The 25,013-nt window shown below is 38.9% G+C and overlaps 1 protein-coding gene across 3 annotated transcripts in view; it reads right to left on the reverse strand.

Annotated features, from left to right (window-relative positions):
• Nucleotides 1-2,452, reverse strand: part of ARL5A (ADP ribosylation factor like GTPase 5A) — a 31,011-nt gene extending 28,559 nt beyond the window's left edge. For all 3 annotated transcript variants that reach the window (XR_004958652.1, XR_004958653.1, XM_036254064.1), the window contains exon 1: nt 2,278-2,452. Coding sequence is in view for 1 of the 3 variants with exons in the window: in XM_036254064.1 (XP_036109957.1) it covers nt 2,278-2,323 (46 nt within the window). In the remaining 2 variants the exon portion in view is untranslated. The remainder of the gene's footprint in view (nt 1-2,277) is intronic.
• Between the last annotated feature and the right edge of the window lie 22,561 nt (nt 2,453-25,013).

Raw genomic sequence — 25,013 nt, forward strand, 5'->3', positions numbered from 1 at the left:
ACAATAAAGTTTGTACTCTATTTTATTTAAATACATATTATCCAAATGCAAACTCTGGTTTTTCAAGTTTGAGCAGTATGCAATTAGCTTGCACTGTGCACTCAACCTATCTAAGCTTAAAGTGAGAAAGCTATACTAAAGGGGTTCAGAAAAAAGAGATATTGTCGTTTAACATTCATCAGCATGGCAAATACTGTCATTCCCCCAAATCTTCCTTCCAGAGTTTGTGTGAAAAGAATATAGAATTGTGTTCTGTATCTTTTGAAGGTAAAATAGAGCATCCAAGATATATATCTAACTTATATATATCCAATTTAACAGAGAACCAAAAAGACCAATAAATATCTGACATTAGATTTAATAGTTAATATTTTTTAAAGTGACCATACCAAAAACACATCATTTAGCAGAAGAGAAAGTTTATTCACATTTTTAAAATATTGATAGCTAAATTTCTAGAGCTTAACTTCATTATTCCTCTTAATTTCCCAGCACTGAAGTAAATGTCATGTCAAAAATTACCACAAAATACAGGCGATAAGAACACCATATTGGATTTTTAGTGGTAAATGCACACATCCTTATTTTTTGCTACTGACAAGTAGCTGTTGGCAAAGATCTAATTCATTCTTAAGTTACAGAGACAAATAATTTTTATCATTGACTCAAAATAGAAAGTGGAGATATCTAATTTTCATGCAGTACTAGAGTCAATTGACAAGCAAACTCTCAAGTTCACAGCACAGTAAAACTAGCTTCATTTTAAAAACAATACAAAATTATAGATGTTAAAAATATAATAGATCTTACCTACTATAGTAATATAAGTTTCAATACCTGACACCTAGAGATTAAGTTTTCAAGATCTGTAGGCCCCACAGTCACAGTCAAATACCCCTGGTGTTCTAGGTGAGAACGCCTAGACTCCGAGTGCTTAAGCAAGTGACTGGTTCCTACTCCCTCTCTCCCAACAGAAACAATTATCCAGCGAGTGCAGATTACAGATGGTTTTCTCTACTTTATGAAAAATCCCCACATCAGAGAAATAATTGGAAATATTGTTCTTCCACTTGGTCTACACGATCAACTTTATTTTTGAAAAAGATACACTGTAGCTCACAAATTCCAGTTCTGCTACCATCTGGTCACCGTCTTATACAGGTGAAGCTGAATCATGAAGGAGTAGATGGGGTTAGTGGTTGTACATAATAGGTGCCATCATTCATTAAGTCTTTATTGGAAAACTTTGGGATGTGACACAACCACCAGCTTACACAAGAGAAAAACACAATCTAAATTATTGGCAGCAGGAATGATGAATCACCCAAACTGAGTTAAAAAGAAACAAAAGTACACCACTAACTATATTGTATCTTAATGGCCACAGAAGCTTTTTGTTAAAATTGTATGCTTTCCCTAGTTTTATACACTCATTTTGTAATAAATTTTAATAAGCCTGATATAAATTTCAAGGCAGTATTTTAGTTTAGATTAACTATATGATAGTACACTCTACACTTACTTGGTAACTTGCTAGTTACCCACGGTTAACAAATGTGTCTTATGACATGGTTTTTAAATGCTTTAAGTGATACGCTTTAACCCAACAACAACAACCCAACAAGCCCACACACAAAAAAACCCTCTACTTAAATAAACAACACAAGTAGGAAAATGACCTTAAGCTTAACTTTAAACACAGATATAAATATGGCAAAGGAGAGCAGTCCATCACTATTCAGGATGCAGAAGAGTGTTCCCAAGGCGGGCGGGGGGATGGAGGTGCAGGGAAGGCTGGTAAACCTAAGGGGTACTGGGCGAGTGAACAGCGATGACTCGTGTTTTCCGCATTCTGCCACCGTAGGTGGCTCGGTGGTGCGGCTGAGGCCATACCCTATAACCTTCACCCCAGAGAACCCCACCATTTCTCCACGGTGTGCAGAGTCAATTGCTGGAGGAGAAGGGCTGGAAGGCCAGGCTGTACCACTCAGGGATGTCAGACAAGAAATCTTTTCCATCCCCAACCGAAATCGGAGCAATGGGTGTATTTGCGGAATGCATTTCTTAGGAAGGTCCCCTAAGACAAAGGGCTGCGAGTCGGGAACCATCCCGGGGCTGGGAGTGGGACTGAACAACCCAGGCCCGCACCCCCGCAGCCCGCGCAGAGACCGCGCGCGACCGCGCCGCCCACACTCCGGAAGTATTTGAAGACCCCCACCCACCCACCGCGCCTGGGCTGACCCCTCCCCGCCGTACGCCCTCGGCCCGAGCCCTCACCCTGGTGATTGAACAGTCTCCATATCCTGGTGAAGAGAATTCCCATCCTCGGGCAGCGGACCCCCTCCAGCCGCCCGGTCCGCCTGGCCTTCCCCGGCTTAGGCTGACGGGGAGGACAGAGACGCGCCGCAGCCTTCGCCTCTGCTGCCGCTGCTCCCGCGCTGGCCGCCGGCCCGCTTCCCAGGAACCGGAGAGAGGCCGAAGCCCAGGCCGCCTTGCCGCGCGCGAGGGCCCGCCGCTGCCGCCGCGGCACCCGCCTGGCTCGCGGACATCGCCGCCGCGTTGTCTGCGACGAGCCTCGCGGGCCACCGTCCTCCCCCAGCTCCTCTAGGGCGGCCGCGGTGGCAGGGAACACGCAGGAGGGGGAGGCGACGGGCGGGGCGAGCAGGACTAGAAAGCGCAGGCGCGCGGCCGGAGGGGCGGGGCCTGGGAAAGAGCGCCCGACTGGCCGTCGCTTAACCAGGCGGCCTATAGGCGGCGGGACTGAGCCCCGGGATCTAGGCAATGCGGACTGCGGGATTGGGACTGATGGCCCGGACCGCCTGATTTAGCGTCCCCACTGAGTTTTGTTTTCTTCCGCAGAACCGTAATGTAAACATGTTATTGAGTGCCCAGTGCGCATCCCTAACGCTTCACATACACTACACTAGAAGTCCCATGTCCCAGCCCTCAAAGACGTGGGGCTCCAGCAGGAACTTGGAGGGAAGCTTGGCGTCTTTCTCAAACTTCTGCCCCTACACCCAGTGGCTGGCCTTACGCAGACAGTCACCTTATGGCCATCTTTAAACCTCAGGCTCTTCCTTCTCCAAACTCCCTCCACTTTCAGGTCAGCCTTATCCTAGACAATTTTGATTAAGTCACTCCCGTGTTTAAAAACCATCAGAGGCACTAACGCTGTTTGAGCAGGAGCCCAAACACCTTAGATACTCATTGTACTCCACGATATGACCCTAGCTGTTCCTTCCAGCTGTAACTTTCATTATTCCAGGCTGGTTAAACAGCTGATGGAATGTTCCCTCTGCTTTTCCAGTCTTCTTACCTGTACACCTTGAACAGCAGGGTCCTGTGCTATGCAAGTCTCATACTGTATTAATCAACCCTCTAGTGTGGGATATTTAGTTGAAAACTAGAATATAAATGAATCAATAGGTAACTTGGTATCAAAGTTCTTGTCCTGTGTGTCATTTTAAAAAATCCTTTTTTATTTTCCTGTTACAGTTCACATACGATATTAGTTATTAGTTTCAAGTGTACAACCCAGTGATTAGACATTATATAACTTACTAAGTGATCATCCTGATAAATCTCATACCCATCTGGCACCATATTTAGTTATTGGAATATTATTGACTATATTCCCTATGCTGTACTTTACATCCCCATGACTGTAACAACCAACTTGTACTTCTTAATCCCTTCACTTTTTACACCCAATCTCCCAACCCCCCTTCCATTTGGCAACCATCAAAATGTTCTTTTTTTTCAAATTGAATTTATTGGGGTGACATTGGTTGCAAAATCATACAGGTTTCAAAGTGCACAACTCAATAAAACATCATCTGCATACTGCATCGTGTGCCCATCACCCCAAGCAAAGTCTCCGTCCATCCCCATTTTCCCCACTTTTGCCCACCTCCACCTACCCCCCACCCTCCTTTTCTCCAGCCATCACCACACTGTTATCTGTATCTATGTGTTATATATAAGTTTCTTTGCTTAATCCCTTCACTTTCTTTTATTCAGCTCCCTCCACTCCACCCACAGCTCTCAGTCTGTTCCATGTATCCACACCTCTTGTTTCTATTTTGTCAGTTTATTTTATTCATTAGATTCTACAAATAAGTTAGATCATATGGTATTTGTCTTTCTCCAACTGGATTATTTCACTTAGTATAAGCATCTCCAGGTCCATCCACACTGTCTCAAAAGGTAAAAGTTCCTTTTTTATGGCCAAGTAGTATTCTATTGTATAAATGTACCACAGCTCTTTTGGGGGTTTATTTATAGATTCTCTGTTCTGTTCCATTGATCAATATGCCTGTTCTTGTGCCTGTAACAGACTGTTTTGATTACAAAGGACTTGTAGTATAGTTTGATATCAGGTAGTATGATATTTGTAACTTTGTTCTTCCTTCTCAGGATTGCTGAGGCTATTCGAAGTCTTTTTCTGGTTCCATATAAATTTTTGGAATACTTTTTCTATATCTGTGAATATGTCATTGGTACTTTATTTTATTATTTTATTTTTTTCCGTTTATTAATGTTAGAGAGAGAGAGGAAGTGAGAGGGAGAGAGAGAAACATTGATGAGAAAGAATATGGATTGGCTGGCTCCTGCATGCCCCCCACTGGGATCGGACCCACAACCTGGGCATGTGTCCTGTCCGGAATCGAACTGGTGACATCTTGGTGCATGAGTCGATTCTCAACCACTTAGCCACACTGGCTGTACTGTCATTGGTACTTTAATAGGAATTGTGTTGCATCTATAGATTGCTTTGGGGAGTATGGATATTTTAATTATGTTAATTCTCCTAATCCATGGGCATGGTATATGCTTCCACTTATTTGTATCTTCCTCAGTTTCTTTCTTCAATAGCTTATACTTTTCTGAGTACAGGTCTTTTACCTCCTTGGTTAAATTTATTCCTAGGTAACTTATGTTTTTGTTGTTGCAATCATAAAGGGGATTTTTTAAACTTCTCTTTCAGATAGTTCATTATTATTGTATAAAAATGCCACTGATTTCTGAATATTAATTTTGGTGTTTTGTTTTTTTGTTTTTTTTTTTACCGACACAGAACACAAAAAGGGATAACTTTTTTTATTTTATTTTATTTATTTATTTATTTTTTACTATGTCATTTTATTTTATTTTATTATTTTTATTTTTATTTTTTTATTTTTTTGTTACAGATATTTTAACTTTTTTACCCCATTGGCAGCCCCCTTCCCACCCCACCCCCGTCCTGTCCCAGGCTTAGTTGTCCATGTCCATTGGTCATGCATACATGCATATACGTTCTGTGGTTTATCTATTCCCACCCCCCCCCACCTCCCTCTTCTGAGGGTTGTCAGTCTGTGCCCTACCTCCATGTTTCTGGGTCTACTGTATTCCTCAGACTGTTATGTTCATTATATTCCGTATATAAGTGAGATCATGTGGTATTTGTCTTTTTCTGCTTGGCTTATTTCACTTAGGATAATACTTTCCAAGTCCCTCCATGTCGTCTCAAAGGATAAGAGATCTTTCTTTCTTAACGCTGCATAGTACTCCATTGTGTATATGTACCACAGCTTTTTTATCCATTCGTCTACTGATGGACACTTGGGCTGTTTCCAGATCTTAGTTATTGTAAATAGTGCTGCTATGAACATGGGGGTACATATATTCTTCCTGATTGGTGTTTCAGGCTTCTTAGGGTATATTCCTAGAAATGGGATCACTGGGTCAAATGGCAGTTCCATTTTTAATTTTTTGAGGTAACACCATATTGTTTTCCACAGCGGCTGCACCAGTCTTCATTCCCACCAGCAGTGTATTAGAGTCCCCTTTTCTCCACACACTCGCCAACACTTGTTGTTTGATGATTTGTTGATGGCGGCCATTCTGACAGGTGTGAGGTGATACCTCATTGTTGTTTTAATTTGCATCTCTCTGATGATTAGTGATGTTGAGCATTTCTTCATATGTCTCTTGGCCATTTGTATGTCCTGTTTGGAGAGGTGTCTATTCAGCTCCTCTGCCCATTTTTTAATTGGGTTCTTTGTCTTCCTTTTGTTGAGTTGTATGAGCACTCTATATATATTGGAAATTAACCCCTTATCTGATACATCATTGGCAATGATGTTCTCCCATACAGTGGGTTGCCTTTCCATTTTGATGATTGTTTCTTTTGCTGTGCAGAAGCTTTTGAGTTTGATGTAGTCCCATGTGTTCATTTTCTCCTTTGTTTCTGTTGCCTTAGGTGATGTATCAGTGAAAATTCTGCTCCGTATGATGTCCGAAATTTTGTTTCCTACATTTTCTTCTAGAATTTTTATGGATTCACGGGTCACATTTAGGTCTTTTATCCATTTTGAGTTTATTTTTGTGTATGGTGTAAGTTGATGGTCTAGTTTTATTTTTTGGCATGTAGCTGTCCAATTTTCCCAACACCATTTATTAAAGAGGCTGTCTTTACTCCACTGTATGCTCTTGCCACCTTTGTCAAATATTAATTGAGCGTATTGCTTTGGGTCCATTTCTGGGTTTTCAGTTCTGTTCCACTGGTCTATATGCCTGTTCTTGTGCCAGTACCAGGCTGTTTTGGTTACAGTCGCTTTGTAGTATAACCTGATATCTGGTATTGTGATCCCACCTACTTTGTTCTTCTTTTTCAAGATTGCTGTGGCTATTCAGGGTCTTTTTTGGTTCCATATGAACTTTTGAAGTATTTGTTCTAGTTCTATGAAATATGTCGTTGGTATTTTGATGGGGATTGCATTGAATCTATAGATGGCTTTAGGTAGCATGGACATTTTAATGATGTTAATTATTCCAATCCATGAACAGGGTATGTGCTTCCACTTTTTTATATCTTCCTCTATTTCTTTTTTCAATGACCTGTAGTTTTCTGCAAATAGGTCCTTTACTTCTTTGGTTAAGTTTATTCCTAGGTATCTTAATTTTTTTGGCGCAATGGTAAATGGGATTGTTTTTTCAGTTTTTCTTTCTGTGAGTTCATCATTGGTGTACAAGAATGCCGTAGATTTCTTGACGTTAATTTTGTATCCTGCTACTTTGCCAAATTCATTTATTAAGTCTAGTAGATTTTTGATGGAGTCTTTAGGGTTTTCGATATATAATATCATGTCATCTGTGAATAATGACAGTTTCACTTCCTCCTTTCCAATTTGGATCCCTTTTATTTTTTTTTTTCATGTCTGATTGCTGTTGTTAAGACTTCCAGTACAATGTTAAATAAGAGTGGCGAAAGTGGACATCCCTGTCTTGTTCTGTTCTTAATGGAAATGTTTTTAGTTTCTGTCCATTGAGTATGATGTTGGCTGTAGGTCTTTCATATATGGCCTTTATGATGTCGAGATATGATCCCTCTATTCCCACGTTGCTGAGCGTTTTTATCAGAAATGGATGCTGGATTTTGTTGAATGCTTTTTCAGCATCTATTGATATGATCATGTGGTTTTTATTCTTCATTTTGTTTATGTGGTATTTCACATTTATTGATTTGCGAATATTGTACCAGCCTTGCATCCCTGGAATGAATCCCACTTGGTCATGGTGAATAATTTTTTTGATGTATTTCTGGATCCGATTTGCTGGTATTTTGTTCAGGATTTTGGCGTCTATGTTCATCAGGGATATTGGCCTGTAGTTTTCTTTCTTCGTAGTGTCTTTTTCTGGTTTTGAAATTAGAATTATACTGGCCTCATAGAACGTGTTTGGAAGTCTTCCTTCTTCTTGAATTTTTTGAAATAGTTTGAGGAGAATGGGTGTTAGTTCTTTTTTGAATGTTCGGTAAAACTCCCCCGTGAAACCATCTGGGCCTGGGCTTTTGTTTGCTGGGAGAGTCTTGATTACCTCTTCAATTTCCTTAGTTGTTATTGGTCTGTTCAAGTTTTCTATCTCTTCCGGGTCCAGTTTTGGGAGTCTGTCTGTTTCTAGAAATTTGTCCATTTTGCATAGATTTTCGAATTTGTTGCCATATAGTTGTTCATAGTAGTTGTCAATGATCTTTTGTATTTCCGTGGTGTTGGTTGTTACTTCTCCTCTTTCATTTCTGATTTTGTGTATTTGGGTTCTCTCTCTTTGTTTCTTGGTGAGACTAGCTAAGGGTCCATCAATCTTGTTTATCTTTTCAAAAAACAGCTCTTTGTTTCATTGATCCTTTGAATTGTTTTTTTTGGTCTCTATGTCATTTATTTCTGCTCTGATCTTTACTATTTCCTTCCTTCTACTTGCTCTGGAGTTTTCTTTTTGTTTGCTTTCTAATTCTTTAAGTTGTGAGGTTAGACAGTCAATTAGAAATTTTTCTTGTTTTTTGAGGTAGGCCTGCAGTGCTATGAACTTCCCTCTCAGAACTGCTTTCGCTGCATCCCATAGATTTTGTGTTGTTGTGTGTTCATTTCCATTGGTTTCCAAGTTTTTAATTTCTTCCTTGATCTCCTCGGTGACCCATTCATTGTTTAATAACATGCTATTTAGCCTCCATGTGTTGAAATGTCTTTGCATGTTCTTGTTGCAATTGATTTCTAGTTTCATGCCATTGTGATCTGAGAAGATGCTTGATATGATTTCAATCTTCTTGAACTTGTGGAGATTTAGTTTGTGTCCTATCATGTGGTCTATCTTTGAGAATGTCCCATGTGCACTTGAGAAGGATGTGTATTCTGTAGTTTTGGGGTGTAATTCTCTGTAGATATCTATTAAATCCATTTGGTCCAGTGCTTCATTTAGAGTCTCTGTTTCCTTGCTAATTTTTTGCCTAGAGGATCTATCCAGTGCTGTCAACGGGGTGTTGAAGTCCCCTGCCATGATTGTATTGTTGTCGATTTCTCCTTGGAAGTCCTCCAGAAGATTTTAATATATTTTGGTGCTCCTATATTGGGTGCATATATGTTTATCAAGGTTATATCTTCCTGTTGGATAGATCCTTTCAATATTATGTAGAGGCCTTCTTTGTCTCTAGTTATGGTCTTCATTTTGAAATCTATTTTATCAGATATGAGAATTGCTACCCCAGCTTTTTTTTGCTTTCCATTTGCTTGGAAAATTTTTTTCCATCCCTTCACTTTCAACCTATGTGAGTCTTTTGTTGTGAGGTTGGTCTCTTGTAAACAATATATAGATGAGTCATGGTTTCTTATCCAATCAGCTACTCTGTGTCTTTTTATGGGAGCATTCAATCCATTTACATTTAAGGTGATTATTGATATGTACTTATTTATTGCCATTTTTGTTTAGTGTGGTTCTATTTTTCTTCCCTACTGCTAATTATAGCAGTCCTTTTAACATTTCTTGCAGTGCTGGTTTGGTGCTAATGTATTCCCTTAGCCTTTTTTTGTCTGGGAAGCTCTTTATTTGACCTTCTATTTTGAATTATAGCCTTGATGGGTAGAGTAGTCTTGGATTCAGATTCTTGTTTTTCATGACTTTGATTACTTCATGCCATTCCCTTCTGGCCTGTAGTGTTTCTTGTGAGAAGTCAGCTGAGAGCCTTATGGGGTTTCCTTTGTAGGTAACCTGTTGCTTATCTCTTGCTGCTTTTAGGATTCTCTCTTTGTCTTTAATTTGTGGCATTTTAATTATTATGTGTCTTGGTGTGGGCCTGTTTGGGTTCTTCTTACTTGGGACTCTCTGTGCTTCTTGAACTTGAATGCCTTCTTCCTTCACCAAATTAGAGAAGTTTTCTCTCACTATTTTTTTGAATATATTCTCTATCCCTTGCTCATTTTCTTCTTCTTCGAGGACTCCTATGATGCGAATATTATTACGTTTCCAGTTGTCCCACAGTTCTCTTAAGCTGTCTTCCTGTTTTTTAATAGTTTTTTCCTTTTGTTTTTCTGATTGGTTGATTTTTTCTACCCTGTCTTCTAATTCACTGATCCGGTCCTCAGTTTCCTCTACTCTGCTTTTTAAACCTTCCAATGTGTTTTTCATTTCTGATATGTCATTTTTTATCTCTTCTTGATGGTTTTTAATTTCCAATTGGCTTATTTTCAGTGTCTCTATGTCCTTACTCATGCTGTTCAGCTTCCTCAAGATCATGGCTCTGAATTCTAGCTCTGTTAACATGCCTAATTGCTCCACATTGATTTCATCTTCAGTGGAGGTCTCTTGCTCTTTCATTTGGCTTCTGTTTCTGTGTTTCACCATTTTGGCTCTCACAGTGGGCTTTGGAGCCTGTCAAGTTTTCCCTTGGGTGTAGTGGCTCCCTCTCCTGTGTTTAGATGAGTGAGGGAGGACCCACGTTAAACACCACTGTCAAGTCTTTCTTTCCTGGTTAAAGTTGCTAGCCCAGGAATGGTACTGTTATCCTCTAGCTTTTTGCCTGGAGGCTAGCAGTCGAGGTTACTTGATGAGTTTTTCGTTGTCTGTTGATTGAAAAACTCCCTCAGGTGCTCAGCACAAGGGGATTTCACGAGGGTGGGGCAGATGCTGGTTGTTAATGAGCCTCAATTAGCACTTCAATGGCCACAGGGTGGGGTTGGATCTCCGAGGGAGGGGCTGCTGCCTCTCCTCAGAACCCTGGGAAGGAGCAATAAGGCCATCGTCCTGCGTGGCTGCACTCAGCCAAAGCTCTGAGCCTCCCCCAAATCCCGAGTGTCCAGACACAGTTCCAGTCCAGTCTGCCCTCCCTCTGCCGGAGCCCAAGGTGAGTGGCTGTGGCTGTTTTAGCCTCTGTCCCGGCTCTGCGCTGTGGGGCCGCCTGGGAGTGTAACCCGAGGGCGCTGCTCCCAGCTGAGGCCGCTGCCGAGCTGCCGACCGTGGGCTCCCAGCCCCGTCTCGTGCCTTCGCAATCCTACCAGGATGGAGTCAGTGTCCCTCATTGTATGGTCCTCGCAAGCTGCTTTTCTGTTGCTTTTTCCCGTCAACCTGTCTGTGTTATAGTTGTAATTCCAGTTTGGTTCTGGGAGACGGTCTGTGCAGCCTCCGTTCACTCTGCCGCCATTTTTCGATCTCTTCCTGAATATTAATTTTGTATCCTGTTACTTTGCCAAATTCGTTTATCAAGTTATTTTTTGGTGGAGTCTTTAGGGTTTTCTATATACAACACTATGTCATCTGCAAATAATGACAGTTTTACTTTCCCCTTTCCAATTTGGATGCCTTTTATTTCTTCTTTTCTGATTGCTGTGGCTAGTACTTGTTGAATAAGAGTATTGAGAATCAACATCCCAATCTTGTTTCTAATTTTAAGGGAAATGCTTTTAGTCTATGCCCATTGAGTAGGATGTTTGCTTTGGGTTTGTCATATATGGGCTTTATGATTTTGAGTTATGATCCCTTTATTTCCGCTTTGCTGAGAATTTTTTTCGTGAGTGAGTGCTGGATCTTATCAAATGTTTTTTCTGTTATGTTTTTATTGTTATGATCATGTGGGTTTTATCCTTCATTTTATTTATGTGATATATCACATTTATTGATTTGCAAATATTGTACCAACCTTGCATTCCCAGAATAAATCTCACTTGATCATGGTGTATGATCTTTTGAATGTATTGCTGGGTCCCACTTGCTAATATTTTGTTGAGGATTCTAGCATCTATGTTCATCAGGGATATTGGCCTATAATTTTCTTTCTTTGTAGTGTCTTTTTGTGGTTTGGAATTAGGATAATGCTGGCCTCATAAAAAGATCCTGGAAGTCTTCCATCCTCTTGAATTTTTGGAATAGTTTGAGAACAATAGATGTTAGATCTTCTTTGAATGTTTGGTAAATTTACCTGTAAAGCTATCCAGTCCAGGACTTTTGTTTGCTGGGAGTTTATTTTTTGGTTAGTTTTGTTTTGTTTTGTTTTGTTTTGTTTTGTTTTGTTTTACTGCTTTGATTTCATTCATTGCAATAGGTCTATTAAGATTTTCTGATTCTTTCTGATTCAGTTTTGGAAGATTGTATATTTCTAGGAATTTATCCATTTTTCCCAGATTGTCCAATTTTTTGGCACATAGCTATTCATAGTATTTTCTTACAATCCTATAGTATTTCGGTGGTGTCAGTTATTACTTCACCTCTTTCATTTCTGATTTTACTTATTTGGGTCCTTTCTCTTTTATTCTTAATGAGTCTGGTTAAAGGTTTGTCAATCTTATTTATCTTTTCAAAGAAAGAGCTCTTGGTTTTATTGATCTTTTGTAGTGTTTTTTAGTCTCTATCTCATTTATTTCCACTCCAATCTTCATTGTTTCCTTCCTTCTGCTTACTCTGGGCTTTGTATGTTGTTTTTTCCTACTTCTTTTAGGTGTAGGGTTAAGTTGTTTATTTGAGATTTTTTTTTTAATTGTTTTTCTTTTTTCTTTATTGATTTTAGAGAGAGAGGAAGGGAGAGGGAGATATAGAAACATCGATGAGAGAGAACATCAATTGGCCGCCTCCTGCAAGTCCCCCCACTGGGGATTGGGTCCACAACCTGGGCATGTGTCCTGACCGGGGATCGAACTAGCGACTTCTTGTTGCACAGGTCGACACTCAACCACTGAGCCACACCAGCCAGACTATTTGAGATTTTTTTTGCTTCTTAAGGTAGGCCTGTAATGCTATGAACTTCCTTCTCAGGTCTGTTTTCACTGTGTCCCATAGATTTTGGGTTGTTGTGTGTTCATTTTCTATTGCTTACAGGTAACTTTTGAATTCTCCTTGATCTCATTGTTAACCCATTCATTATTTAATAATGTCATTTAGCTACCATGTGTTTGAATGCTTTTTAGTTTTTTTTTATTGTAGTTGATTTCTAGTTGTATACCACTGTGGTCAGAGAAGATGCTTATTATGATTTCAATCTTCTTGAATTTATTGACTTATTTTGTATCCTTGCATGTGGTCTAAATTAAGAATGTTTCATGTGCACTTGACAAGAATGTATATTCTGCTGCTTTGGTATGAAATATTCTGTTAATATCAATTAAAGCCATCTGATCCAGTGTGTCATTTAAGGTTGCTGTTGCCTTGTTGATATTTTTATCTGAGAGATCTATCCATTGATGTCAGTGGGTGTTGAAATCCCCAACTATGACTGTATTGGTGTTGATCTCTCTCTCTTAATATTCACCAAGGTTTTCTTTACATATTTAGGTGCCCTATGTTGAATACACATATATTTACAAGGGTTATATCTTGTTGGATCATCCCTTTAGTATTATATAGTATTTTTTATCTCTTGTTATGGCCTTTGTCTTGAAGTATATTTTGTTTGATATAAGTATTGTTACCCCAGCTTTTTTTAAATCTCCATTTTCATGAAATATTTTTTTCATCCCTTCACTTTCAATCTGTGTATATCTTTTGTTCTTAGTTGGGTCTTTTGTAGACAACATATATATAGGTCATGTTTTCTTATCAATTCAGCTACCCTCTGTCTTTTTTTTTTTTTTTTTAATCCTCACCCAAGGATATATTTTCATTTGTTTTCAGATAGAGTGGAAGGGAGGGTGGGAAAATGAAAGAGAAACACTGATGTGAGAGAGACATATCTCACATCTATTGGTTTCCTCCAGCATGATGCCAACCAGGTCGAGGGACAAAACCATAACCAAGGTACGTGCCCTTGACTGGAATTGAGTCCACAACTCCTTGGTCCACAGGCTAATGCTCTAACTTCTGAGCTGAACTGGCCAGGGCTACTCTGTGTCTTTTGATTGGAGCATTTGATCCATTTACATTTAAGGTTATTATTGATAGGTACTTATTTATTGCCATTGTATTCTTTATATCTATGTTCCTCTCTATGTATATTTCTTTCTTCCTCCCTTTCTCCCTTTCTCCCCCCCCCCCCTCCTCCAAGCAAGCCCTTTAACATTTCTTGTAAGAATGGTTTGGTGGTAATGAACTACTTTGGCTACTTTTTTTGGCTGGGAAGCTCTTTATTTCACATTCAATTTTAAATGATAAACTTGCTGGAAAGAGTAGTCTTGATTGTAGGTTCATGCTTTTCTTTTTTAAAATAATTTTTCTTTATTGATTTTAGAGAGAGAGAGGAAAGGAGAGGGAAAGACAGATACAAACATCAATGGGACAGAACATTGATTGGCCACCTCCTGCAAGCCACCCCCTAGGGATGGGGCCCACAACCTGGGCACGTGCCCTGACTAGGAATCGAACTAGCGACCTCTTGGTGCATGGGTCGATGCTCCACCACTGAGCCACCAGCCAGGCCATGCTTTTTATTACTTTAAATATTTCATGCCAATTCCTTCTGCCCTGAAGTGTTTCTGTTGAGAAATCAATTGACAGATTTATAGGAGCTTCCTTGTAGGTAAATAATTACTTCTCATTTGCTGCTGTTGAGATTCTCTCTTTGACTTTAACCTTTGGCATTTTAATTATGATGTGTCTTGGTGTGGGCCTCTTTGGGTTCATCTTGATTGGTACTCTCTGTGCTTCCTGAACCTGTTGGACTTTTTCCTTCACCAGGTTAGGAAAGTTCAAAATGTTTTCTGTGTCTACGAGTAAGTTTTTTTTCTGCTTGTTCATTTATTTATTTATTTTTATTAATTAATTTATGTTTGTTATGGATGTTTCTCCTTTTTCCCCCCAGACACCCTCCTCCCAATTCCACTTCCCAAACCCCCTAGCCAAGCATTGTTGTCTATGTCCAGTGGTTACGCATACATACATATAAGTTCTTTGGGTTTATCTCACCCCTCCTCCTCACCCCCTCCTCTGAGGTTTGTTAGTCTGAACTGTACACCTTTCTATGTCTCTAGGTCTATTTTTTTCATCAGCTTTTTCTGTTCATTATATTTCACAAATAAGGGAGTTCATGTGGTATTTGCCTTTCTCTGATTGGCTTATTTCACTTAGCATAATACTCTCCAGGTTCCTCCATGTCATCTCAAAGAATAGAAGATCTTTCTTTGTTACAGCTGCATAGTGTTTCATTGTGTATATTCCCACAGCTTTTTTATCCATTCATTTTATCTATTGATGGACACTTGGGCTGTTTCCGGACTTTAGCAATTGTAAATAGTGCTGCTACAAACACAGGGGTACATATATTCTTCCTAATTGGTGTTTCAGGCTTCTTAGGGTATATTCCTAGAAATGGGATCACTGGGTCAAATGGCAGTTCCATTTTTAATTTTTTGAGGTAACACCATATTGTTTTCCTTAGTGTCTGCACCAGTCTGCATTCTCACCAGCAGTGTACTAGAGTCCCCCTTTCTCCACACCCTCGCCAGCACTTGTTGTTTGATGATTTGTTGATGGCAGCCATTCTTGCAGGTGTGAGGTGATACCTCATAGTCATTTTAATTTCCATCTCTCTGATTATTAGGGACATTGATTACTTTTTCATATGTCTCTTGGCCATTTGTAAGTCCTGTTTTGAGAGGTGTCTCTTTAGGTCCTCTGCCCATTTTTTAATTGGGTTCTTTATCTTCCTTTTGTTGAGTTGTATGAGTACTCTACATATTTTGGAAATTAACCCCTTATCTGATGTATCATTGGCAATTATGCTCTCCCATATAGTGGGTCCCCTTTCCATTTTGATGCTTGTTTCTTTTGCTGTGCAGAAGCTTTTTAGTTTGATGTAGTCCCAGGTATTCATTTTTTCCTATGTTTCTCTTGCCTTAGGTATAGTATCAGTGAAAATTCTGCGTGTGATGTCTGAAATTTTGTTGCCTCCATTTTCTCCTAAGATTTTTATGGGTTCACATGTCACATTTAAGTCTTTGATCCATTTTGAGTTTATTCTTGTATATGGTGTAAGTTGGTGGTCTAGTTTAATTATTTTGCAAGTAGCTGTCCAATTTTCCCAACACCATTTATTGAAGAGGCTGTCTTTACTCCATTGTATGCTCTTGCCACCTTTGTCAAATATTAATTGAGCATAATGACTTGGGTGCATTTCTGGGTTCTCTGTTCTGTTCCACTGATTTATATGCCTGTTCCTTGGGTGCATTTCTGGGTTCTCTGTTCTGTTCCACTGATTTATATGCCTTTTCTTGTGCCAGTACCAGGCTGTTTTGATTACAGTGGCTTTGTAGTATAACCTGATATCCAGTTATTGTGATCCCTCCTACTTTGTTTTTCTTTTTCAAGATTGCTGTGACTATTAGGAGTCTTTTTTGGTTCCATATGAACTTTTGAAGTATTTGTTCTTGTTCTGTGAAATATGTCATTGGTATTTTAATGGGGATTGCATTGAATCTATAGATTGCTTTGGGTAATATGGACATTTTAATGATGTTAATTCTTCCAATCCATGAACAAGGTATATACTTCCACTTTTTATGTCTTCCTCTATTTCTTATTTCAATGTCCTGTAGTTTTCTGCAAATAGGTCCTTTACTTCTTTGGTTAAGTTTATTCGTAGGCATCTTAATTTTTTTGCCACAATGGTAAATGGGGTTGTTTTTTCAGTTTCTCTTACTGTGAGTTCATTATTGGTGTATAAGAATGCCATTGGTTTCTGATGTCAATTTTGTATCCTGCTACCTTGCCAAATTTGTTTATTAAATCTAGTAGATTTTTGATGAAGTTTTTAGGGTTTTCTATGTACAATATCCTGTCATCTGTGAATAATGACAGTTTCATTTCCTCTTTTCCGATTTGGATTCCTTTTATTTTTTCTTCATGTCTGATTGCTGTGGCTAAGATTTCCTGTACTATGTTAAATAAGAGTGGCAAAAGTGGGCAACCCTGTCTTGTTCCTGTTCTTAAGGGAAATGCTTATAGTTTTTACCCATTGAGTATGATGTTGGCTGTAGGTTTTTCATATATGGCCTTTATTATGGCAAGATATGATCCCTCTATTTCCACATTGCTGAGTGTTTTTATCAGAAATGGGTGCTGGATTTTGTCAAATGCTTTTTCAGCATGTATTGATATGATCATATGATTTTTATCTTTCATTTTGTTTATGTGGTGCATCACATTGATTGGTTTGCAAATGTTGTACCAGCCTGCCTCCCTGGGATGAATCCCACTTGGTCATGGTAAATAATTGTTTTACTGTATTGCTGGATCTGATTTGCTAATATTTTGTTAAGGATTTTGGCATCTATGATCATCAGAGATATTGGCCTATAGATTTTTTTCTTTGTAGTGTCTTTATCTGGTTTTGGAATTAGAATTAAGCTGGCCTCATAAAACGAGTTTGGGAGTCTTCCTTCTTGAATTTTTTGGAATAGTTTGAAGAGAATGGGTCTTACTTCTTCTCTGAATGTTCAGTAAAATTCCCTTGTGAAGCCATCTGGGCCCAGGCTTTATTTTCTGGGAGATTCTTGATTACATCTTCAATTTCCTTAGTTCTTATTGGTCTGTTCAAGTTTCTATCTCTTCCCAGTTCAGTTTTGGGAGACTATGTTTTTCCAGAAATGTATCCATTTCTCCTAGATTGTCCAATTTGTTGGCATATAATTGTCATAGTATTTTTTTTTTATTTTTTTATTTAATTTTTTTATTTTTTATCCTCACCCGAGGACATTTTTCCATTTTTTGTTCAGATAGAGTGGGAGGGAGAGAGAGAGAGGAAGAGAGGGAAAGAGAGAGAGAAACATCGACGTGAAAGGGACACATCGAGTGGCTGCCACCCACATGACCAACCAGGGCCGGGGACAAACTGCAACCGAGGTACGCGCCCTTAGCGGGAACCGAACCCGGGTCTCTCTGGACCGCAGGCCGACACTCTAACCGCTGAGCCAAACCGGCCAGGGCTGTCATAGTATTTGTTAATAATCCTTTGTATCTCTGTGGTGTCAGTTATTATTTCTCCTCTTTCATTTCTCATTTTGTGTATTTGGGTCCTCTCTCTTTGTTTCTTGGTGAGTCTAACTAAGGGTCCATCAATCTTGTTTATCTTTTCCAAAAACCAGCTCTTTGTTTCATTGATCTTTTGAAGTGTTTTTTTTTTTTTTTTTAGTCTCTATGTCGTTTATTTCTGCTTTAATCTTTACTATTTCTTTCCTTCTACTTGCTCTGGGGTTTTCTTTTTGTTTGCTTTCTAGTTCTTTAAGTTGTGAGTTTAGATAGTCAATTAGAAATTTTTCTTGTTTCCTGAGGTAGGCCTGTAGTGCTATGAACTTCCCTTTCAGGACTGCTTTCACTGTGTCCCATAGATTTTGTGTTGTGTGTTCATTTTTACTGGTTTCCAGAAAGTTTTTAATTTCTTCCTTGATCTCCTTGGTAACCTATTCATTGTTTAATAACATGCTATTTAGCCTCCATGTGTTTAAATGTTTTTGTTGTAATTGATTTCTAGTTTCATGCCATTGTGATCTGAGAAATGTTTGATATGATTTCAATCTTCTTGAACTTGTAGAAACTTAGTTTGTGTCCTAACATATGGTCTATCTTTGAGAATGTCCCATGTGCACTTGAGAAGAATGTGAATTCTGCATTTGGGCTGTGATTCTCTGTAGATATCTATTAAATTCATTTGATCTAGTGCATTATTTAGAGTCTCTGTTTCCTTGTTAATTTTTTGTCTAGAGGATCTATCCAGTGATGTCAGCAAGGAGTTGAATTCCCTGCTATGATTGTATTGCTATCATTTTCTCCTTTGAAGTCCTCCAGAAGTTTTAAAATATATTTTGGTGCTCCTATATTGTGTGCATATATGTTTACCAAGGTTATATCTTCCTGTTGGATAGATCCTTTGGATATTATGTAGTGACTGTCTTTGTCTCTAGTTATGGCCTTCATTTTGAAGTCTATTTCATTGGATATGAGTATTGCTACCCCAGCTCTTTTTTTCTTTCCATTTACTTGGAAGACTTTTTTTCATCCCTTCACTTTCAACCTATGTGAGTCTTTTCCTGTGAGGTGGGTCTCTTGTATACATATAGATGAGTCATGCTTTCTTATCCAATCAGCTACTCTGTGTCTTTTGATCGGCACATTTCATCCATTTACATTTAAGTGGATTATTGATATGTACTTATTTGTTGCCATTTTTTTAGTGTGGTTATATTTTTCTTCCTATTTCTTTTTTTTATTTTTATTTTATTTTTTTATCCTCACCCAAGGACATTTTTCCATTTTGTGTTCAGATAGAATGGGAGGGAGAGAGAGGAAGAGAGAGAGAGAGAAACATCGACGTGAAAGGGACACATTGAATAGTTGCCAACCACACAACCCATCCAGGACCGGGGACAAACTGCAACCAAGGTACATGCCCTTAGCGGAAACCAAACCTGGGTCTCTCTGGACCGCAGGCTGACGCTCTAACCGCTGAGCCAAACTGGCCAGGGCTCTTTCTATTTCTTCTACTAATTACAGCAGTCCTTTTAACATTTCTTGTAGTGCTGGTTTGATGCTAATATATTCCCTTAGGCTTTTTTTGTCTGGGAAACTCTTTATTTCACTTTGTATTTTGAATGATAGCCTTCCTGGATAGAGTAGTCTTGGATTCAGATCCTTGTTTCTCATTACCTTGTTTACTTTATGCCATTCGCTTCTGGCCTGTAGTGTTTCTGTTGAGAAGTCAGCTGACAGCCTCATGGTGGTTGCTTTGTAGGTAACCTGTTGCTTATCTCTTGCTGCCTTTAGGATTCTCTCTTTGTCTTTATTTTTTGGTATTTTAATTATTATGTGTCTTGATGTGGGCCTGTTTGGATTCTTCTTACTTAGGGCTCTCTGTGCTTCTTGTACTTGTATGCCTTTTTCCTTTACCAAGTTAGGGAAGTTTTCTGTCACGATTTCTTCAAATATATTCTCTAGCCCTTGTCATTTTCTTCTTTTTCTGGAACTCCTATGATGTGGATGTTGTTACATTTCATATTGTCCCACAGTTTTCTTAGGCTGTCTTCCTGTTTTTTAATTGTTATTTTTTTTATTTTTGGTTCTCTGATTGGGTGATTTTTTTCTACCCTGACTTCTGATTCACTGATCTGATCCTCGGCCTACTCTACTCTGCTGGTTATTCCTTCCAATATGTTCTTTATTTCTGTATGTCATTCTTCATTTCCAATTAATTGGTTTTCAATGCCTCTATATCTTTACTCATGCTGTTGAGCTTCATCATTATTATTACTCTGAACTCTCCCTCTGATAACTTGCTCAATTCCCTTTCATTTATTTCATCTTCTGTCGAATTATTTTGTTCTTTCATTTGGGATTTATTTTTTTGTTTCACCATTTTGGCTGTCTCAGTGGGTTTTGGAACCTGCCAAATTTTCCCTGTGGGTGTTGGTATTCCACTGGTTTTGGCTCCCTCTACTGGGTTTGGATGAGCATGGGAGGACCCACATTAAACATCACAAGTCTTACTTTCCTGGGTAGATTTGCATGCCCAGGAAAGGTTCAATTATTCTCTAGCTTTTTTTCCTAGAGGCTATTAGTCTCAGTTACTTGATAAGCATTGGGTTTTAGCCCTCAGCTGAATCTATTCATTTATTTTGATTTTTTGGTTAGATTGTTGATAAATATGTATTTATTGCCATTTTATTGTTCATATTTTTAACGTTTTTTTCTTCTCTTTTTCTTCTTCTTCTTAAAGAAGACTAATTTATATGTTATATAATACTGGTTGGGTGGTGTTGAACTCCTTTAGCATTTCTTGTCTGAAAACTCTTTTATGTCCTTTGATTCTAAATTATAGTTTTGCAGGGTAGAGTATGTGTTATTTTTTTAACTGGCCAAATTACTTAATTTCTTTAGGCCTCAATTTTCACATATGTAAAAGCAGAGGATTTGTCTCTGAGGTCTGTCTGTGATTCCAGGTCACCTGATAACTATGATAATTAGTCTCTACTCTTGTTAGAGGCAAGTAGTAGGGAAAAATAAATGGAGGTTGTGTACTTCACCTCCATAAAGAAGCCCCCAAAGGCTCCCTTCATACCCTTCTATCCTCTTTAAGTTTGGTTAAAAGGAAGAGAAAGAAAAAAGAGGGGTGAGTCTGTAAGAGGCATTTTGAACTGATTTTTCCCCCTTCTACATGAGTTGAATGAAAAATTTTTTTAAATCTACAATAAGCTACATCTAAACGTTTTACCTTTCTTCATCATACACTATCTTATCTCAACAGATAAAAAAAATTTCAGCATATGAATAAGACCTTAAGGCAGGCTACAGATTGTCTGAGCTAGAAAACGTGTACCTGTGAAATAAAGGGCAGCACTGAGGATTGATGCAACGTTTTTCTTTTTGCAAAACTGTGTAAGAAAAGTCTTCTTTAAATTTTTTGGGGGGCTTGTGGTTAAAAAGCCGAAGTTTAGAGGAGACATATGAAAGGAAAGAAAATTATTATATTAAATTAATTCATTGAAGGATAGAGTGAAGAAATAAAATGAACTCACTATAGTCAAGATGTTAAATTACTAAAATCAAGTAGGTTGAGTATGAGGAAACAATTTTATTCTTGTTTTAACCAGCCTGGCAACCTGGATATACATCAAACTTCCAGATACTCCTCTGATTACCCCTGAAGCATTAAAAAGAATGTTCACGTATCCAGACCTCCTGATATCCATTATCCAAACCATTGGTCATCTCAACGATTACCATCTCAGACCATTTCGGTGGCTAAGAATGTACTCACTGCTGGTGGGAATGTAAACTGGAATGGCCACTGTGAAAAATAGTATGGAGTTTCCTTTAAAAAAATTAATAGAATTTCCATATAACCCAGCAAACCCTCTTCTGGGTATCTACCTGAAAAATTTGAAAACATTTATTTATAAAGATATATGTATCCCTATGTTCACTGTATCACTATTCCCAGTGGCCAAGACATGAAACAACCATAGTGTCCTTCAATAAATCATTGGATAAAGAAGATGTGATGTATATACAATGGAATACTACTCAGCCATCAGAAAAGATGAAACAATGTAATTTGTTACAAAATGGATGGATCTTGAGAATATTATGCTAACTGAAATAAGTCAAATGGAAAAAGTCAGGAACTAAATGATTTCACATGTATGTGGGATATAGAACCAAGAGCAACAAGTGAACAAACAAGACAAACAAAATCTCATAGACGGAGACAACAATTTGGTAGTTACTAGAGGGGAAAGGGGAAGAGTGGAGGAGGCAGAAAAAGGTAAAGGGGGTCAAATATATGGTGATAGAAGGAGACTTGACTTTGGGTGGTGAACACACAATGCAATATAGAGATGATAAATTATAGAACTGTACACTTGAAACCTATATGATTTTATTAGCTAATGTCACTTCAATAAATTTAATAAAATTTTTTATTTTTTATCCTCACCTGAGGACATTTTTGCATTTATCTTCAGATAGAGCAAGAGGGAGAAAGGGAGCGAGAGAGAGAGACACATCGAGTGGTTGCTACCCACACGGCCCCGGTCGGGGGGGCCGGGGACAAACTGCAACTAAGTTACAGGCCCTTAGTGGGAACCGAACTTGGGCCTCTCTCGTCAGCGGGGCCGAAGTTCTGACTGCTGAGCCAAACCGGCCAGGGCAATTTAATAAAATTTTAAACAAAAAACAATGCAGGACTGATTCTTCTTAAGAATGTACTTTCTATATAAGGACCCTCATCGTTTCTTTTTTTCTTCAGCACACTCTGGGTACTGCCTAGTTGTGTTCCTGGTTTGCAACCTCTAATGTCCTTGAGTAAATCATAACCATTTATGATTTAGCAAAGCCTCAGACTCTTTGTGAGTTCCTTTGACATATATGCTGTCAGCATCATGGGATTCAAAGAATGCTCCCTTCCAGTCCAGTGCGACCACGGGGTTTGAGCAAGGTGACCACTCAAGCCCTCTGTGTTCCCTCGTCTCCCCGCAGCTCTGGAATTCCAGCTAGGAGTCTTCTAGGCTCTGGACCGCCCTCCTTTGGTTGAGGTTCAGACCTTTATTCTTGGGTCCTCTGATACTGGGTGCCTATTTTTAAGTCTTTTATGGAGGGACAATCCCATTCTAGAATGCCAGTTGGATTTATGGTCCATCCTCTGCCAATTATTTGTCTAGATGAACTCTGATATAAAGGACAATTTGGAGTTAGAGTGGCCATTCTGGGGATCTTCTGAGATTCTGAATTGGTATATTTATATGCACAATTACAGAACCTTCGAAATGTTAAAAAATTGAATGAGAAGCATTTTTCAATTGTTATTTAGAGGCCTCTAAGAAACTGAATGATTTATAGATAGACAACACCTGTTTTGTCTTTTTGTCTGGCCATGACAGCTTTTAGGGAAACTTTTTTAACATGAGACCCTCTAAAAAGGTCCCTAAAACTTCCTTCCCAGAAATTCTAGCTGGTCATATATACAGACATTTTGGTCCCTCCTCTTGTGCTTTTTTAATAAAATGGACCAATTTAGCCAAAATAATTTAAAATTCTAATGGCTATTAAGGAAAAACTCTAAGTCCACTTCAAGGGGCCTCCCTTAAAGAGATAATTCCAAACCTCTCTGAAGACAATGGAATTCAATCTTTTTTTTTTTTTAACCTCACCTGAGGACATTTTTGCATTTATCTTAAGATGGAGCCGGAGGGAGAGAGAGAAACTTCGATGTGAGAGAGATGCATTGAGTGGCTGTTACCCACACAACCCCAACCAGGGCCCGAACCGCAACCGGGGTATGTGCCCTTAGCAGGAACCTAACCCGGGACTCTCTGGTCCGTAGGCCCATGCTCCAACCACTGAGCAAAACCGGCCAGGGCAATGGAATTCATTCTTTGATATTTAGAAGCTTCTAAAAGACAAATTAACTTCAAAAAACAGGTTTTAAAAGGAGTTTAAAAGAAACTTTGGCCATCTGAGGAGGTGCTTTAAAATCTCTTACTGTTTCTCCTGCCTGAAACCTGACAAGATATTCGAGATCTGACAACTTCTGGATTAGAAATTGAAAATTGGCCCTGGATGGTTTGGCTCAGTGGTTAGAGCATCGGCCTGCGGTCCAGAGACCCAGGTTCGGTTCTCGCTAAGGGCACATACCTCAGTTGCAGTTTGTCCCCGGCCTTGGTTGGGTTGTATAGGTGGCAGCCACTCTATGTGTCCCTTTCACGTCAATGTTTCTCTCTTTCTCTATCTCTCTCTTCCTCTCTCTCCCTCCTACTCTATCTGAACAAAAAATGGAAGTGTCTTCGGGTGAGGATAGAAGGAAGGAAGGAAGGAAGGAAGGAAGGAAGGAAGGAAGGAAATTGGCAAAATTGGAAGCTAAAGATTCAGAACTTGATAGGAATGCTTTTAAGCTCCCCCTCCCCCCAAACTAAAATAAAACTGTGTACCTAGAGGGAAAGAAGAAAATTAGGCATGATGCAGTGGATTGGGTAGATCAACCTGTGGTGTCACTTAAGTTACAACCCAATTTGGGGAGAATTGAGAGTAACAAATCTTTTTTTTTTTTTAATTTTTATTATATTTTAATATTCACCCAAAGATATATTTACTGATATAAGCGGGTGACGCTCAAACCAACTGAGCCACCTGGCCAGGGCTCAATATAATTTTTTTTTTTTAATTGAAGAAGTAATACACATTCAGTAAAGAATTTTTTAACTTCAGAAATGTATAAAGGAAAAAGGAAAAATTTCCCTTCATTCTATTTTCCCCATGCCTCAGAGGTAAACCACTTTTTGTTTTTTTAATTTTTTTTAATTAATTTTTGTTACAGATATTCCTCTGTTTTCTCCCCTAGACACCGTCCTCCTGATCCCGCTCCCACCCCAGCATGGTTGTCTCACCAGAAATGCAACGCTACACTTAGTTCAAATTCCACCTATCTTTACCATTCTCAGTTCCTAAGATGGAAGAAAGAATAGAAAGAAGGGTTTTCTAGGGCACAAACTGCCCCTCTGGTTCCAAGGCTCGTCGCCAAAGAAAAACACAAATCTTAATAGCCAACTAAATGAATAAACTTAACTCATTCAAACTGTTATAAATTAGTGAGATTTTTAAAAAGATTTTTTTCTTTATTGATTTTAGAGAGAGAGGGACAGAAAGAGAGAGATAGAAACATTAATGAGAGAGAACATCGATTGACTGCCTCCTGCATGCCCCCCACTGGAGATTGGGCCCACAACCTGGGCATGTGTCCTGACCAGGAATCGAACTGGCTAACTCTTGGTGCATGGACTGACACTCAACCACTGAGC

The sequence above is a fragment of the Molossus molossus genome, unplaced genomic scaffold, assembly GCF_014108415.1.
Source record: "Molossus molossus isolate mMolMol1 unplaced genomic scaffold, mMolMol1.p scaffold_m16_p_11, whole genome shotgun sequence".
NCBI lineage: Eukaryota > Metazoa > Chordata > Mammalia > Chiroptera > Molossidae > Molossus > Molossus molossus.